At 43.8% G+C, this 18225-nt stretch overlaps 1 protein-coding gene across 1 annotated transcript in view; it reads right to left on the reverse strand.

The window, feature by feature from the left end:
• The window catches only part of LOC115146012 (A-kinase anchor protein 6), a 183005-nt gene that overhangs the window by 148873 nt on the left and 15907 nt on the right, over positions 1–18225 (reverse strand). Inside the window, 1 exon segment of the mRNA XM_029687753.2 lies at positions 14891–15283. Coding sequence (XP_029543613.2) covers positions 14891–15238 — 348 coding nt within the window. The 5' untranslated portion in view covers positions 15239–15283.

Genomic DNA, 18225 nt, shown 5'->3' on the forward strand with positions numbered 1-18225 from the left:
ATGTTCCAAAAGCGTGTATGTGGCTCGTAAGCGTGGAGGCCTGGAGATGCTAAACATGTTTATGTTAATTAACGGTCAATTACCGTGAGACTGAGAGGCTTTTACATGACAATAACCAGCTGACAAAATGGAATGACCGTCAAAGGCTCTATTTAGATCAGGTAAAAAAATGAATTGAACGTGCACTTGACCTGTCCTGTACCCCAGTGCCAGGCAGGCAGGGTCTCCATAACAACAGGTCTAACAACAGAACATGGCTGTGGTTCCTGTGCCAGAGGTATCTTGGCTCTGTCGCTTCCTGGTCTCCAAATAACACGGCATCTCTGAATGTAGGTCAAACACATAGCCAACGCACCACTACCATCGATTGACTGGGCTCCACTCAACTCCAAAATAAACATACAGTACAGTACTGGTCGCAGGGGAATACAGAATGGGTCAAAATATCAGGGAAGGATCATAAAATGTATTTCCTGGTAAGTCTTTCAACAGCAGTTCACCTCCAGCTAACACTCCATTAAAGTATTTATTTTTATTTTACCTTTATTTAACTAGGCAAGTCAGTTAAGAACAAATTCTTATTTTCAATGAAGGCCTAGGAACAGTGGGTTAACTGCCTGTTCAGGGGCAGAACGACAGATTTGTACCTTGCCAGCTCAGGGGTTTGAACTTGCAACCTTGCGGTTACTAGTCCAACGCTCTAACCACTAGGCTACCCTGCCGCTGTATGACCTGTCAGCTAACCTGTCAATAGGGTATATAAGGTGAAACTATCATGTCTAAGTGTTATCAGCTATGCAATATGTCCTATTATTACTAACCACACAATTGCTACAAAGACCTACAAATCCAATGCAATTAGTTATGTATGGGTCTTCGATACGCAGCAGATTTATATTCACAAGATAACAGACAAAAACATCATGAATTAAAAGCAACCCTTCAAAGTGAATACCCTATGGCTCTGGTTAGCATTTGAAAAGATGTTGAATAATTGAAGCTACTTAAAAGAAACTCATGACATTTCACTGCTGTTTAAAGGTATTGCACTGCTGTCACTTTGCAGCATGCTCACGACTGACTTTGATGACAAAGGCACACACACACACACACACACACACACTTTTGTTCACTAGTATAAAGTCCACTGTAATTGCGATAACGTTAACTATCCCCAAACACAGTAAACCACCATCACGATTATCTGACCATTCTGAATCAAATATTGTCCAGAGGCCTCTTTACAGAACACATCCTGTTCAAAGATCATGTGGTTATACAACCCATTCATTAACAATTCCTTCACATATTTTCCAAATCCAACGGTTCTAGCCAGCCTTACCTGTCACAGACGTGAGATAGTCTCTGGGTTTTCCTCTACACTATTCTGATGAAAGTTTAATTCAAAGCAAAGTCAACCAATACTGTCTAGCTGTGTTCAATACCTCTGACTACTGGTATCAGAGCTTGTCTATCATGTAGAAGGTTCTGGTTGGTGTGAGTGTCTCTCTCTATCCAAACTGACCTGAATCTCTCACTGGAGGAGAAGGACAGGGTTGGGCTCCCTCCCCTCTCACAACACTAGGGGGGTTATTTTAGGCTTTGACCTCACCCTCCTCTCTGAGTTAACCCAACCCCCCGCCAAGTGGGTGCAGCTGCCACAGGGGGCAGTGGGTGGGGTGTAGAGGGGGTGTAGGGGGAGTTCAAGGGTATCTGAGTCATTTCTAATGCCCTGTGATTCTAGTCCTTGTTTGTTAAATCCCTTGTTTCAAATGTTGTTGCATAACTTTGCAAAGAAGTTCATGCAAAACGGTAGAAGGTGACATCACACATCTCTTATACTGCATGGCAGGTTTGTGCAAGCAATCTCTGTACATGCTATAATTAAGCAATAAGGCCCGAGGGGGTATGGTATATGGCCAATATACCACGGCTAAGTGTTGTTCTTTCGCACGATGCAACGCGGAGTGCCTGGACACAGCCCTTAGCCGGGGTATATTGGACATATATCACAAACCCCAGAGGTGCCTTATCGTTATTATAAACTGGTTACCAATGTAATTAGAAGAGTAAAAATACATGTTTTGTCATGCCCGTGGTATACGGCCTGATATGCCGATGATATACAGCCAATCAGCATTCAGGGCTCGAACCATCCAGTTTATAACAAATAACATTATTACCACATGTTTTGCCATTGGCGCCCTCAGTAGTCACAGCTTACGTTGTAACGTAGCTTTTCCTTTGTGGAGCCTGAACTAACAGGGTGTTAATGTTGCTATGTAAAGGTACGCAGCTAGCCAAACACCATAAACTAGCCTTTACCAGCAATACCAATGGAAGCACACACAACCTCACAAAGCCAGATCTGCATGCAAAAACACACACACACACAGACACACACACACACACACACACACACTTGTTGCAGAGAGACATGAGATGGTTGAATTCCTGGGATTCTCCGCGGCGCTGGGATTACATCACTAGAAATACAGTTTTACAAACAGCTGCAAGCCACCTCGTTGAACACTGATCCTAGAGTATAAATAAAACTATGGGAGTTTGAACTGTCTCCCACTGAGGCGTCTCTGTATGTCTGCGCCGGTGTGTGTTTGTGTGTGTGTGTGTGTGTATGTGTGCGTGTGTTTGTGTGTGTGTATTGGAAAGTGTGTGATCACATTACTTGGCTGTATCACAGTTGTGTTTCTCTCTCTTCACACGCACACGCACACGCACGCACACACACACACACACACACACACACACACACACACACACACACACACACACACACACACACACACACACACACACACACACACACACACACACACACACACACACACACACACACACACACACACACACACACACACCACGCATACATGCAGCTGCTACATGCAGTTGCCAGGTCTAAGCGAGGCTCTATGACTGAGACTGGGTGATATAACAGCTATGTAACACCTAAGGGCAGTCTAAACATCGACTTCCCTTCACTCACATATTGTCTACATTAACAGCAGAATTCTTTCCAAACACACAATGAAAGTATCACTATAGTAACAACCTCCTTCATTTCTCACCCATCACCATGATGTCAAGTCTTGTAGCATAACAGATTGCTTAAGCGGTCCACTTAATCAAGTTATACGCAGAGGGTCGATCCTTTACTTGTATCTTTATCATAACTGTCATGGGCTGGCTCCACCAGGGTCTATGTCCCATGGTTATAACTGAATAACTCTTCCATGATACAATGGCAAGGTCAGGACAAAGACAGGCCTCCTAAATATAGACAGCAGACAAGGGCAGAGATGCAGGAAACGCAGGCTGGGATGATGGGGATAGATGCTAGAACGTAGTCTTTTTTAGCAGACCTTTAAACAGTCACAAAGGTAATCCTTGAAAGGGTAATGCAAAAATCAGGAGAGAACATTAGATATGGAATGATGAATGGGCATCTGTGTGCTATAATTGTTCATGGAGCTCTACAGTTGAAGTCTGAAGTTTACATACACTTAGGTTGGAGTCATTCAAACTAAGTTTTCAACCACTCCAAAAATGTCTTGTTAATAAACTATAGTTTTGGCAAGTCGGATAGGACATCTACTTTGTGCATGACACAAGTAATTTTTTCAAAAATTGTTTACAGACAGATTATTTCACTTATAATTCACTGTATCAAAATTCCAGTGGGTCAGAAGTTTACATTCAGCTTGGAAAATTTCAGAAAATGGTGTCATTGCATTATAAGCTTCTGATTTACAGGCTAATTTACATCATTTGAGCCAATTGGAAGTGTACCTGTGGATGTATTTGAAGGCCTACCTTCAAACTCAGTGCCTCTTTGCTTGACATCATAGGAAAATCAAAAGAAATCAGCCAAGACCTCAGAAAAAATTGTAGACCTCCACAAGTCTGGTTCATCCTTGGGAGCAATATCCAAACACCTGAAGGTACCACGTTCATCTGTACAAACAATAGTACACAAGTATAAACACCATGGGACCACGCAGCCGTCAAACAACTCAGGAAGTTCTGTCTCCTAGAGATGAACGTACTTTGTTGCTAAAAGTGCAAATCAATCCCAGAACAACAGCAAAGGACCTTGTGAAGATGCTGGAGGAAACAGGTACAAAAGTATCTATATCCACAGTAAAACAAGTCCTATATATATAACCTGAAAGGCGGCTCAGCAAGGAAGAAGCCACTGCTCCAAAACCGCCATAAAAAAGACAGACTATGGTTTGCTACTGCACATGGGGACAAAGATCGTACTTTTTGGAGAAATGTCCTCTGACTGATGAAACAAAAATATAACTGTTTGGACATAATGACCATTGTTATGTTTGGAGGAAAAAGAGGGAGGCTTGCAAGCCGAAGAACACCATCCCAACCGTGAAGCATGGGGTTGATAGCATCATGTTGTGGGGGTGCTTTGCTGCAGGAGGGACTGGTGCACTTCACAAAATAGATGGCATCATGAGGTAGGAAAAGTATGTGGATGTATTGAAGCAACATCTCAAGACATCAGTCAGGAAGTTAAAGCTTGGTTGCAAATGGGTCTTCCAAATGGACAATGACCCCAATCATACTTCAAAAGTTGTGGCAAAATGGCTTAAGGACAACAAAGTCAAGGTATTGGAGTGGCCATCACAAAGCCCTGACCTCAATCCTATAGAAAATTTGTGGGCAGAACTGAAAAAGTGTGTGCGAGCAAGGAGGCATACAAACCTGACTCAGTTACACCAGCTCTGTCAGGAGGAATGGGCCAAAATTCACCCCACTTATTGTGGGAAGCTTGTGGAAGGCTACCCGAAACATTAGACCCAAATAAAACAATTTAAAGGCAATGCTACCAAATACTGATTGAGTGTATGTAAACTTCTGACCCACTGGGAATGTGATGAAATAAGTAAAAGCTGAAATTACATCATTCTCTCTACTATTATTCTGACATTTCACATTCTTAAAATAAAGTGGTGATCCTAACTGACCTAAGATAGGGAATTGTTATGAGGATTAAATGTCAGGAATTGTGAAAAACTGAGTTTAAATGTACACTGCTCAAAAAAATAAAGGGAATACTTAAACAACACAATGTAAGTCAATCACACTTCTGTGAAATCAAACTGTAAACTTAGGAAGCAACACTGATTGACAATAAATTTCACATGCTGTTGTGCAAATGGAATAGACAACAGGTGGAAATTATAGGCAATTAGCAAGACACCCCCAATAAAGGAGTGGTTCTGCAGGTGGTGACCACAGACCACTTCTCAGTTCCTATGCTTCCTGGCTGATGTTTTGGTCACTTTTGAATGCTGGTGGTGCTTTCACTCTAGTGGTAGCATGAGACGGAGTCTACAACCCACACAAGTGGCTCAGGTAGTGCAGCTCATCCAGGATGGCACATCAATGCGAACTGTGGCAAGAAGGTTTGCTGTGTCTGTCAGCGTAGTGTCCAGAGCATGGAGGCGCTACCAGGAGACAGGACAGTACATCAGGAGACGTGGAGGAAGCCGTAGGAGGGCAACAACCCAGCAGCAGGACCGCTACCTCCGCCTTTGTGCAAGGAGGAGCAGGAGGAGCACTGCCAAAGCCCTGCAAAATTACCTCCAGCAGGCCACAAATGTGCATGTGTCTGCACAAACGGTCAGAAACAGACTCTATGAGGGTGGTATGAGGGCCTGACATCCACAGGTGGGGGTTGTGCTTTACAGCCCAACACCATGCAGGATGTTTGGCATTTGCCAGAGAACCCCAAGATTGGCAAATTCGCCACTGGCGCCCTGTGCTCTTCACAGATGAAAGCAGGTTCACACTGAGCACATGTGACAGACGTGACAGAGTCTGGAGATGCCGTGGAGAACGTTCTGCTGCCTGCAACATCCTCCAGCATGACCGGTTTGGCGGTGGGTCAGTCATGGTGTAGGGTGGCATTTCTTTGGGGGGCCGCACAGCCCTCCATGTGCTCGCCAGAGGTAGCCTGACTGCCATTAGGTACCGAGATGAGATCCTCAGACCCCTTGTGAGACCATATGCTGGTGCGGTTGGCCCTAGGTTCCTCCTAATGCAAGACAATGCTAGACCTCATGTGGCTGGAGTGTGTCAGCAGTTCCTGCAAGAGGAAGGCATTGATGCTATGGACTGCCCGTTCCCCAGACCTGAATCCAATTGAGCACATCTGGGACATCATGTCTCGCTCCATCCACCAACATCACGTTGCACCACAGACTGTCCAGGAGTTGGCGGATGCTTTAGGCCAGGTCTGGGAGGAGATCCCTCAGGAGACCATCCGCCACCTCATCAGGAGCATGCCCAGGCGTTGTAGGGAGGTCATACAGGCACGTGGAGGCCACACACACTACTGAGCCTCATTTTGACTTGTTTTAAGGACATTACATCAAAGTTGGATCAGCCTGTAGTGTGGTTTTCAACTTTAATTTTGAGTGTGACTCCAAATCCAGACCTCCATTGATCATTTTTGTGTGATTTTGTTGTCAGCACATTCAACTATGTAAAGAAAAAAGTATTTAATAAGAATATTTCATTCATTCAGATCTAGGATGTGTTATTTTAGTGTTCCCTTAATTTTTTTGAGCAGTGTATTTGGCTAAGGTGTATGTAAAACTTCCGACTTCAACTGTACATATAAACAGTAGTAGACAACAAACATTTCAGCATCAACATGCTTTGTGTACAATACAATTCAGTCAATTCAGATACAGTGCACATGATTATATTTCAAAGTTAAAATATCAAAGTGAAGTTTCAAATTCAGTCAAAATCAATTGTCTGTCGGTCTTCAGATGTGCCACCTACTGGAATGATGAAAAGTGAATATTATAACATTGTAACATGTCCACCAAACCCCACTAGATGGCAGACTTTACCATTGAACCCAAACAGACTTTGAATCAAAACAGACACGCTCATCCTGAAAGACCCAGTTAGAAATAGGAATAGTCCCCAGAATGCAGCTAACAGAATGTCCTGTGTCCGATGTTGTTACAGCATATTGCTTACAGTGGAGATGTTGGTCAGGTCTTGGGTTCTAACGGTACGTTTTAAATAGATGGAGGGAGATTTGAAGGGAGATTAAGAGATTTGACTGAAAGGCACAGAGGAGGAAATGAAACCTACTGGGCCAATAACAGGATTGGCAGATGAAAAAGCATGATGTCATCCCCTATAACAGCTGAGAGTGAGAAAGAGAGTGCTATAGAAATGCCTCTAAAGAGAAACGCATGACAAGGATCATTTCTGATCGTCTCAAGATCAAACAGTAGATCAACCGCAATTCCCGCCATCTACATTTGAACCACAACGCTCATTTAAATAACTTCTATTCAATATATTTACAGCTTCATAACTGCATACTAGTTTCACCGCTACGGGTGTCCTCAAGAAGCACATACCATATCAACAACGCAACGTCCTTCATCGCTGTCGTAAGACACCTTTGAGAGCAGCAAGACCATTGTACTCTTGTTTGAGGAGAAAATATTTAGCTGGGAACACAACGGTATCAATGACACACAGAGCAAGAGGCAGTGGAGCCCTGGCCAGGCAATACGTCAACCGGGCTGCGTCACTTTCTCATAGGAAGCCAACCACCGCAACAAAGAGATCAGTCACTCACTCTCACAACAAGGGCCTGTATCCACAATGCGTCTCATAGAGCTGATCTAGGGTCAGGTCCTCCTTGTCCTGTTCATCACGACGTGAAAGGCAAAACCGATCCTAGATCAGCGATCCTAAATCAGCGATCCTACTCGCTTTGTGAATACGGGACCAGACACTGACTCAGGATGTCACATGTTCAGCATTCTCCAGACAGACAATGCACAGCTTCAACTAGAGAATGGAGAGGTCTGTCTGTAAGCAAGCATGGGTGCATCCGAAATGGCACTCTGTTTCCTATATAGTGCACTACTTCCATTCCCTGGTCGAAAGTAGTGTCCAAAGTTTCAGGTCACCAGTGTGTCCTTTATAATGCCAAAGGTCAACGTGAAGGTTGGGACAGTCGGACTGACTACGCCTCTCTGACTGGTCCAAAAACTGGAATACATGATGACTCAGCAGCACTAACAGGACAAATGAGGCACACACACACACACACGGACACACACACTCTCTCTCTTACTGCCTTTTCTTTCTCCCTGTGAATATTTCGGTGCGTAAACAGAGGTAACCTTACGAGAGGTGAAAGCTCTTAGAGATGATGCTGCAGTTTGTGAGTGTGTGTTCTAACAGGAAGCCTTCCCTCTCTTTGTCACGCCAAAGGCATGTTTTATTCACAGTATCCAGAAACAGCAGAGAGGAGAGGAAGGGCTATATAAAGACCTCACACCATCAGGGAGACTAGCTAGCATCGTCCGCTCTCTCTGTGTGTTTCACTTAGTCGCACAATAACATGGGCCTCGCCCCTCTCCCATTCCTGCAGCAGAAGTCTCAATGTTAGCTGTGATTGCATAAGAGACACACACTGACCAAACTTTTGTTTTTAAAATAGCATAAAAATGTCTTTAGTGCGGATGCTCTATAAATGAAATGTAATCTCTATTATAATCTCTAAACTCTATTATCAGAGTGACATGGGCCTCTCCCATTTGTGCAGCTCAAGCCTCAATGATAATCTATGACGTGAATCTCAATCCCACATAAAATATGCCCAGTGATTAGCGGGAACATCTCAGCAGGTGGGGATGAGCAAGATAATAGCAGCCAGCCAGCCAGGCAGCCAGCCAGCCAGCCAGCCAGGCAGCACAGTATTAAGCCCCAGGGGTTAGCCACTGGAGAGCATCTCACTCTACCATAATTAATCTAGTAATAAACACCAGCATTATCTCCTGCACTAAAACTGTTCACAAAGACTGCATTTTAACAAAGGACCAACTTTACTGTAGATCTAAAAGTTAATACTCAAAGATAGGCCTAATCAGTGCATTGATAAGAGAAATGGACATTTGTCCATTCATGCTGAAGTGATATGATTTGAAAAGTGCAAAATTGACTGAATAGGGATTACATAATCCAAGACTAGTGTTATGACGCTGGCCTGGGGGTAGGTTTATGACAGTCATAAATATCCCCCCCCCCCCTTTTCCTCTCTCTACCCTACTGATGTGACTATTGAAAATCCCTTGGTTAACATAGAGATTCTGGGAACATCAGAAGGTGGGGGGAAATGAATGTTCAGGTCCTTAATGAATATGATGTCAGTTCGGTTGTCATGAGATTAGACATCATCAATGATAGGATGACATAAACTGTACAGTGGAAAGTCTACACATTATAGCTATCAGATTCACATGGAATTGTTTGAATATGAAATTATTTGTGAGGGGATGAAATGTGATTTTAGCTTCTAAAATGTGAGAATTGGGTTTTCATGAGTGAATTAGGCCCGACTCAGTGGCCCGCCCACGTGAAGAGACATTGGTTATAAACTATGAAACACGCCCTCCTCTCCCTTCCTATATAAAGCCTTGACGACAATATAATAGCGGTTCCGGGTACATTAGGATAACGATCCGATGTCAGAAGGATTCAGATAATAACTACAGAACGAAGCCAACCTCAGCGTGAGCTTTGGTTGCGAATGGTATGAATTTTGAACTCTTATTCACTACAGAAGTGATACCTCCTAGCCGTTGAGTTAGCAACAGCAGCTGCAAACGTGGGCTAGGAAAGAACAGACAGAGTATCCCGTCTACCACACAACAACGTTACTACAATGTATCCAATTCACCACCAGAGACTTTCTTCCGAGGACAGGAAGATCTCTGTTGGCCAACACGACCAGCATCTACGACCAACCTACCGAAGCGCAGATCAGATTAAATATTTATTGCATTTTCCTTTTCCAAATGGGCGGTAATTTAGAATGCATAAGTTTCTGTATTTACGATAGAGTAGCTGCCTACGGCCCAAAAGAGACATCGCTTCTCCCTTTGTTCTTCAGTCTTCCTGCTCTTTCACTCAAACCCAACCCACTTTCTTTGTGTAACCAGCTGTCATATCTGTTCCGTCCGCTAGGGACGTTTTCCTTTATGACATCATTTGTAATCAAGGTATGATTCATTTTGTGTATATGTAATTTTGTGTGATTAGTTAGGTATTTAGTAAATAAATAATTAAACCCAATTTTGTATTGCTGATTCAACTTGTTAGCCAGGGTTCGTGAAGATAACCAAGAATTTACAACTTTCAGATGAGACTGAAATAAGGTCACGATTAATATTGACTGCTATTGATGTGAAATATTACTAGGTCTTTAAGAGTTTCTTCGGAAGATAACAGCTCTATAAATATTATTTTGTGGCATGTCATATCACTTAATCCGGCATAGCCAAAGACACGACTCTAGGGTTAGGAAGGGATTATGGAAGGGTACAGTTTGAACAATTTAGGCATGGTCATTTCATTTGCCTTTGATCCTTCATGCAGGCACACTATTGACAAAGTATACATCCCAAATGGCACCCTATTCCCTATATAGTGCACTACTTTTGACCAGAGCCTTATGGTAAATCCTTTTTGACCAGAGCCCACATCCATCTATAAACACAGGTGTAATGCTGTTCCCCCCATTAACATTATTCTAAGGCAACCTTCTTTTGTCAAAACAATAAATAGAATACTGTATACGTATGTAACCAAATCTACCATAATCCTTCTTCAGGATATTTTCAGGTAAATGCATCACTTCACGGAGATGATTCTAAACTAAAACACCTCAGTAATGTGTACACAGACACGGTATCAGGCATCTTTTCTACTTGAGACATTACATCATTCACATTGTGTCCTCTGTATCCTTCATACAATCTAATACTCGTACTCAGTCTCTATATAGTGTACAGAGTGACAAGACTCCCCCTGAAGACGGTCTATTATGATTGAGAGGACACCGGCTGAAAAGAGATAAGTAACGTCCACCTATTAGCACCATTCATACCAACATTAGCCTACATCATCACGGTCTGTGGTGTCGCAAATGGCGTCTTATGGTGAGGTGATTATTGAGGAGGATTATTGAGCAGGCACACTGACAGAAACCTTTCTATATATATATATATATATATATATATATATATATATATATATATATATATATATCACAGTCCACAGATGAGCTTTCAACACTGTCGGTCTGTTTGTGATATCCACACAGAGAGGAGAGAGACAGACCGGTGGTTTAGGCTGTACGACAGCTACGGGAGCGCCTGTCAATGTCTTCCAACTGTCTACCAACTGTCTGTTCTGTCTGAGTGTGTTTTGACTACTCTGATTATGACTGTTTTGCTGTACATGTTTGGCATTAGTATGGTATGACAACGAGTTGGCTAAAAGCACATGTTGATTTGAACCAGACTTGAACAGACTAAAGACAGACTGGATATACTGTACATTACATCTAAGTCACCATGTTGAGAAGTACACTAATAAGCAGTTTCTATACTTGTTACCATCCGGGAGTGTAATAGAAACAAGTCAGCAGAGTAGATTTCTGACATTTTGCACTAAAGTTTGGACACACCAACTCATTCAAGTGTTTTTACTATTTTCTCCATTGTTCTCCATTGTACAATAATAGTGAAGACATCAATACTATGAAATAACACATGCACACTACCATTCAAAAGTTTGGGGTCACTTGGAAATGTCCTTGTTTTTGAAAGAAAAGCACATTTTTTTGTCCATTACAATAATATAAAATTGATCAGAAAAACGGTGTAGACATTGTTGATGTTGTAAATGACTATTGTAGCTGGAAACGGCAGATATCTTCATGGAATATCTACATAGGCGTACAGAGGCCCATTATCAGCAACCATCACTCCTGTGTTCCAAGGCAAATTTTATTGCTTCTTTAATCAGGACAACAGTTTTCAGCTGTGCTAACATAATTGCAAAAGTGTTTTCTAATGATCAATTAGCCTTTAAAAATTATAAACTTGGATAGCTAACACAACGTGCCATTGGAACACAGGAGTGAGGGTTGCTGATAATGGGCCTCTTATCTACATAGGCGTACAGCCATTAAAAATCTGCCGTTTTCAGCTACAAGAGTCATTTACAATATTAACAATGTCTACACTGTATTTCTGATCAATTTGATGTTATTTTAATGGACAAAAAATGTGCGTCTCTTTCAAAAACAAGGACATTTCTAAATGACTCCATACTTTTGAATGGTAGTGTATGTAATAACCAAAAAAGTGTTAAACAAATCCAACTATATTTTATATTTGAGATTCTTCAAATATAGCCCCCCTTTGCCTTGATGACAGCTTTGCACACTCTTGGTATTCTCTCAACCAGCTTCTTGAGGTAGTCACCTGGAATGCATTTCAATTAACAGCTGTGCCTTGCTAAAAGTTCATTTGTTTGAGCTAATCAGTTGTGTTGTGACAAGGTAGGGTTGGAATACAGAAGATAGCCCTATTTGGTAAAATACCAAGTCCATATTATGGCAAGAACGGCTCAAATAAGCAAGGAGAAACTGCAGTCCATCATTACTTTAAGAGATGAAGGTCAGTCAATCCGGACAATTTCAAGAACTTTGAAAGTTTCTTCAAGTGCAGTCGCAAAAACCATCAAGCGCTATGATGAAACTGGCTCTCATGAGGAGAGGACCGCCACAGGAAAGGAAGACTCAGAGTTACCTCTGCTGCAGAGGATAAGTTCATTAGAGTTACCAGCCTCAGAAATTGCAACCCAAATAAGGGCCCATAGGGCTCTGGTCAAAAGTAGTGCACTTGGGAATAGGGTGCCTGTTACGGATACAGTTATCCTGTGTGTGTGTGTATCCTGTGTGTGTTTCGTTTCTCTCCTTCTCCCCTCACAGGTGAAAATCATCACTCCCCAATCAGTCAACAATCAATCATCAATCAGAAGACACACCTCCTCCTATTTCCTACCCTATCACAGTTCCTTCCCCATGGTTTAAAAACCCCATCATTTGTTTGCTCTGGAGCAATCTCTAGCTCAATCTCTAGCTCAATCTCTAGCGCAATCTCTCTGTAAATGCCATGTCTGTAGGTCTCTGTGTTTCACTCTCGCTTTGTGTCTTAACCTCTCTTTTGTTTAAAGCACCTCCATAGCACTTTGTCATCACCTGTGAGTATTGTTTTTGGTTATGGTGTTTGTTTGTTGCTGGTGGGAAAAGGGGGAAACCAAGACAAGTCGCCCATGGGCATACACTACCCGTAGGTGAACTTTGTTAAATACACTAGTTAGAACTGGGCGGACCACCCACTGTATTTTTGGTTAGTTAGTTAGCTGTTGTTAAAGTAGGCTAGTCTAGCTTAGGGGTGTTTTTGAATACTTATTGTTTCTTTCCTTGGGTCCAGCTCAGCCCCTTTTCCTGCTCCCCCCATTACCGTGTGTTTATAAATAAACCTGGAGTTTGACGGTAGATTTCTGTTGTCGTGGTTATTTCGTTCACACTTTTACTTTGTCACAATAATAATTTGCATGAGTTATGTTACGGGTCTCATTACCATCCCCCCTAGACTGTCGGGCCAAAAGGAAATCGTAACAGTGCCATTTGAGACTCACATTGAGTCTTCCCAGTGCTTTGAGGCTGGCTGGCTGAACTAATTCTGTTCCTCCATTTCCTGTTTAATTAGAGGGTTGAGGGCTGGTCCACCATGACCTTCTAACAGAATCCAATAAGACCATCGGCTGATTGATCAGCCAGTCACTGATCAACCCAGTAGCCTACTTTCACCCTTATATTTTAGTCATGAAACAATAGCAACTTACAATCAATGCATTCAACTAAGGCAGATAAAACAACCACACAACAATCATTGCACGTAAAACTTTCTTCAAAATAGCTGCTATCTGCAAAATCATCAGCACACATCATCCACAGCCCCAGCCTGGACTGGCTGTGCTGGGGTAGGAGGGAGAAGGGATTCTCAACATTGATCTGAGGCTACGTCCCAAATGGCATCCTATTCCCTACATAGTGCTCCACCAGTCCAGCTCCAAGGCTACTGAGAAGGTACAGCTCCCCTCATTACATCTAATTACATCTTCCTCCTACAGGGTCACTATACTGGGACGTGATGTTGGACAAATAATTTTGTATTTGATTTTTTACCCCTTTTTCGTGGTATCCAATTGGTGGTTAGAGTCTTGTCTCGTCTCTTCAACTCTCGTACGGACTCGGGAGAGGCGAAGGCCGAGAGCCGTGCGTCCTCCAAAACACAACCCAACCAAGTCGCACTGATTGTTGACACAATGCCCACTTAACCCGGGAGCCAATGTGTCTGAGGAAACACCGTACACCTGGCGACCATGTCAGTGTGCACTGCGCCCGGCCCGCCACAGGAGTCGCTAGTGCGCGATGGGACAAGGACATCCCAGCCGGCCAAACCCTCCCCTAACCCGGACGACGCTGGGCCAATTGTACGCCGTCCCATGGGTCTCCCGGTCCTGGCCTGCTGTGACAGAGCCTGGATTCGAACCCAGAATCTCTAGTGGCACAGCTAGCACTGCAATGCAGTGCCTTAGACCACTGTGCCACTTGGGAAGCCAATTTTGGACAATTCTGCACTTGACAGTGTTCTTTGCTAACCTGGTCCCAGATCAGTTTGTGCGGTCTGTTGTCTGGCAACGACAATGACCTCAGGACCAAGACAGCACAAACAGATCTGGACCGGGGCCCATATTCATAAAGGGTCTCAGAGTAGGAGTGCTGATCTCCCTGTCCATATAATCTTATTCAAAAGTGAAAATCAACCATAGATCACCATTGCCTTTCTGAGACACTTTGTGACCACGGGCCCAGGGTAGTTCCTTGCTACTAGGCTGTCTGAAACCAGAATATGAGATGAGAGTATATAGTGTGTGGAGGCCCACTCACCTTCAGCTGCACTAGATGCACGTCCACGTGTTTGTTGACTGAGTCCTGGTGGACAGAGTATGTGAGGTCCCGGACCCTCTCAGTAGTGGCCCTCAGCCACGTCTCGATCTCAGGCAGGTGCAGCACCACCTTCCAGTCCGCCCCCGTGTGCAGGGGAGGGGGCTTTTTGTTCTGATACCTCTGGGCCGGGTCCCTCTCCTGGGCCAGACCTTCCCCACAGAGACCACCCTGGCTGGGGCTGAGGCCTGCCTCCTCCTCCTCCTTAGGGCTGGACTCCAGGGTGGGCGTGACGGAGGTGATCATTGGCGAGACAGCCTCACAGGCCATGGGAGACACAGCAGCGATCATGGTGAATAACAGCTAGATCCTACAGCTAGATCCGTTCTCAATCAGCTGCAGAGAGACAGAGGGGGAGAGATGGATGAAGGGAGGTAGGGAGGACAGGGCGGAAGGAAGGAAGTAAGGAAGGAGGGAAGGAAGGAAGGAAGAAAGGACAGAAACATTAATTAGTAACTGTAGTGCTGCCAGTGAATGTTTCATTTATACTGAGAGAAGCCAATTGGGTAATTTCAGATGCAAATCCATAAGCAGTTCCTTTCATGCTCTGCTGGGGAATAGATCAGCCATTGTTCTACAACCAGACGTCTAATATTAGCAGCTACAGATACCAATGAGAGCTTCTTAATCAGACAGCTCAGCTCGCAGTCTTGTGGGGGAGCATATGACCATATTCTAATATTATCTTAAGACATGGGAAAAGTTAGACCCAACAATGTGCACAAACCACCCACATTAACTGCCTAACTGTCTGACTGACTGTCTGTCTGTCTGTGTCACGCCCTGACCTTAGAGAGCCTTGTTTATTCTCTATTTGGTTAGGTCAGGGTGTGACTTGGGTGGGCAAATCTATGTTTCTATTTCTTTGTTGACCTAGTATGGTTCCCAATCAGAGGCAGCTGTTTTTCGTTGTCTCTGATTGGGGATCATACTTAGGCAGCCCGTTTTCCCACCTTAAGTTGTGGGATCTTGTTTTTGCATAGTTGCTGGTGAGCCTGCAGAACTTTACGTTTGTTTTGTATTTTTTTTCTTTTTTCTGGTGTCATTTAATAAAAAAAGACAAATGTACGCCTACCACGCTGCACCTTGGTCTCATTCCAACGACGGACGTAACAGAAGATCCCGCCACAAACGGACCGAGCAGCGTGGTCAGGAGGAGAGGACATGACGGAAACCTGAGAGGCAGCCCCAAAATGTTTTTTTTAGGGGGGGGTGTCGGTGCTGAAGGGTGAGTCCGAGACCGAGGAGGAATTCTTGGACCGTTTGAGTGAGGAGTGGTTGACAGTGGAGAGGGACGAAAGAGTTTGGAGGGGTTGGAGTCTGGAGCAAGACAGTCGCTTTGAGGAGCGTGTGGCCCTTCAGGCACCATGCTTTGTGGTTACACGTACTGTGTCTCCGGTACGCATCCACAGCCCGCATCCACCAGATTGTGCCGGCTCAGCGCTCCTGGTCTCTAGTGCGTCTCTTCGGCCCAGGATATCCTGCGCCGGATCTGCGCACGGTGTCTTCGGTGCGCCTTCACACCTGATTTATTCAGCGTAACAAGTGTCACGGCAACTCCTCTGATAGTCAAGGCGAGAATGGAGTTCGTTACATGTACCTTTACAAACAAGGAATGGTGGTCCAACCCAAAACCATTACATACTGGCGTTTACCTCAGCTCATTGGCTACCTACCCAGCTAGATTTCAAGAAGATCATTGGGCAGAAATACAGACAATCAACGAAGCTTCGCTAAAATTATTGGTGCGCAAGGTAGTCATTGCTCGTTGTCTTCAAATCAGTTCACTTCGGTCAATACTCCCCGCAAAAAAAAAACTATCATGTTTGGCTGTGTTGCAAACATCCAGAGGAATGCACTGAAACCAACCATGACTAGATAAACGATGGTTTACCGTGTGTAATTACGTCGAATGCTCCGTAAAACAATTGATAGAGATGGAATTCACGGCACAAACGGTTTACAAAATGTTTCGATTTAAGCTATAAACATGGATTTTATCAAAGAAAACAGCACTTCATTTGATCACTGGGACTCTCAGGAAGAGAAATAAGAGCAAGATATCAGAATGTAAGTCATAATTTTACCTTCAGATGTGAATGTGTAAAAACTGTCATGGTGGAAAATGTTTTTGTTGTTGATTGCTCTTCTCAAACAAAAGCATGGTATTTGTTCTCTGTAATAGCTATTTTAAACGTAGTTTGATTACCAAGATCCTAATCTTTTGAAGGATGTAGGACACTTGCATTTTCACTCTGAAATTTCCCTGATGTTGATCCCTGTACGGCACATATGTCAGAGTCAAGGCCCGCGGGCCACATCCGGCCCGCAAGAAGGTTTTTTACGGCCCCTGGGATGATCTTGATTTATTATTAGAACCGGCCCGCAGCAAGCCGGCAGCCCGCAGATCTTTTACACGCACCAATACTACATTTCCCACAATGCAAAGGTGACGCACCGAGCAGTAGGCTGCTTCATTTCAATATTTATTGGCACAGCAGTCGTCAGCATCACAGTAAAATTAACTTTCAGATACCCATCAAAAATGGCAAAACGGAAGGTGGATACTGAGAACCGGGGGTTTCAAACAAGGTGGGAGTCGGAGTATATGTTCACGAAGGTAGCTGGAAAACCTGTGTGTCTTCTGTGTGGAGAAAGTGTGGCGGTACTGAAAGAGTATAATCTGAGACGACATTATGAAACGAAACACGCGGACAAAAACAAGAATATGGACATGGAACAAAGGCTACAAAAGGCAGAGGAATTAAAACGAGGCCTCAAATCTCGACAGGCTCTGTTCAAAAAAGCCAAATCACAAGGCCAGGCTGCTGTCAAGGCCAGTTTTATTTTGGCAGAAGAGATCGCTAAATCAGCCCGGCCATTTACGGAGGGGATTTCATCAAAAACTGCATGATTAAAGTTTGTGACGAAGTTTGCCCAGAAAAAGGCAACTCTTTTTAAATGTGAGTCTGAGCAGAAACACCATTGCCGAGAGAGTAGACCAGTTGTCCATCAATCTAAAAGAGCAGCTTGTGAAAAAGGGAAAAGATTTTATTGCATATTCCTTGGCTGTGGATGAGAGCACCGACATTTCTGACATTGCCCAGTTGTCAATTTTCATCCGCGGAGTGGACTCCAACCTAAGCGTGACAGAGGAGTTTTTGGCTTTACGTCCTATGCATGGCACAACTACGGGGCATGATTTGTATGAAGAGGTGTCAAGATGTGTAAATGAGATGGAGCTGCCTTGGGAAAAACTCGTGGGTTTGACAACCGAC

Source organism: Oncorhynchus nerka, linkage group LG18 (assembly GCF_034236695.1).
Source record: "Oncorhynchus nerka isolate Pitt River linkage group LG18, Oner_Uvic_2.0, whole genome shotgun sequence".
NCBI lineage: Eukaryota > Metazoa > Chordata > Actinopteri > Salmoniformes > Salmonidae > Oncorhynchus > Oncorhynchus nerka.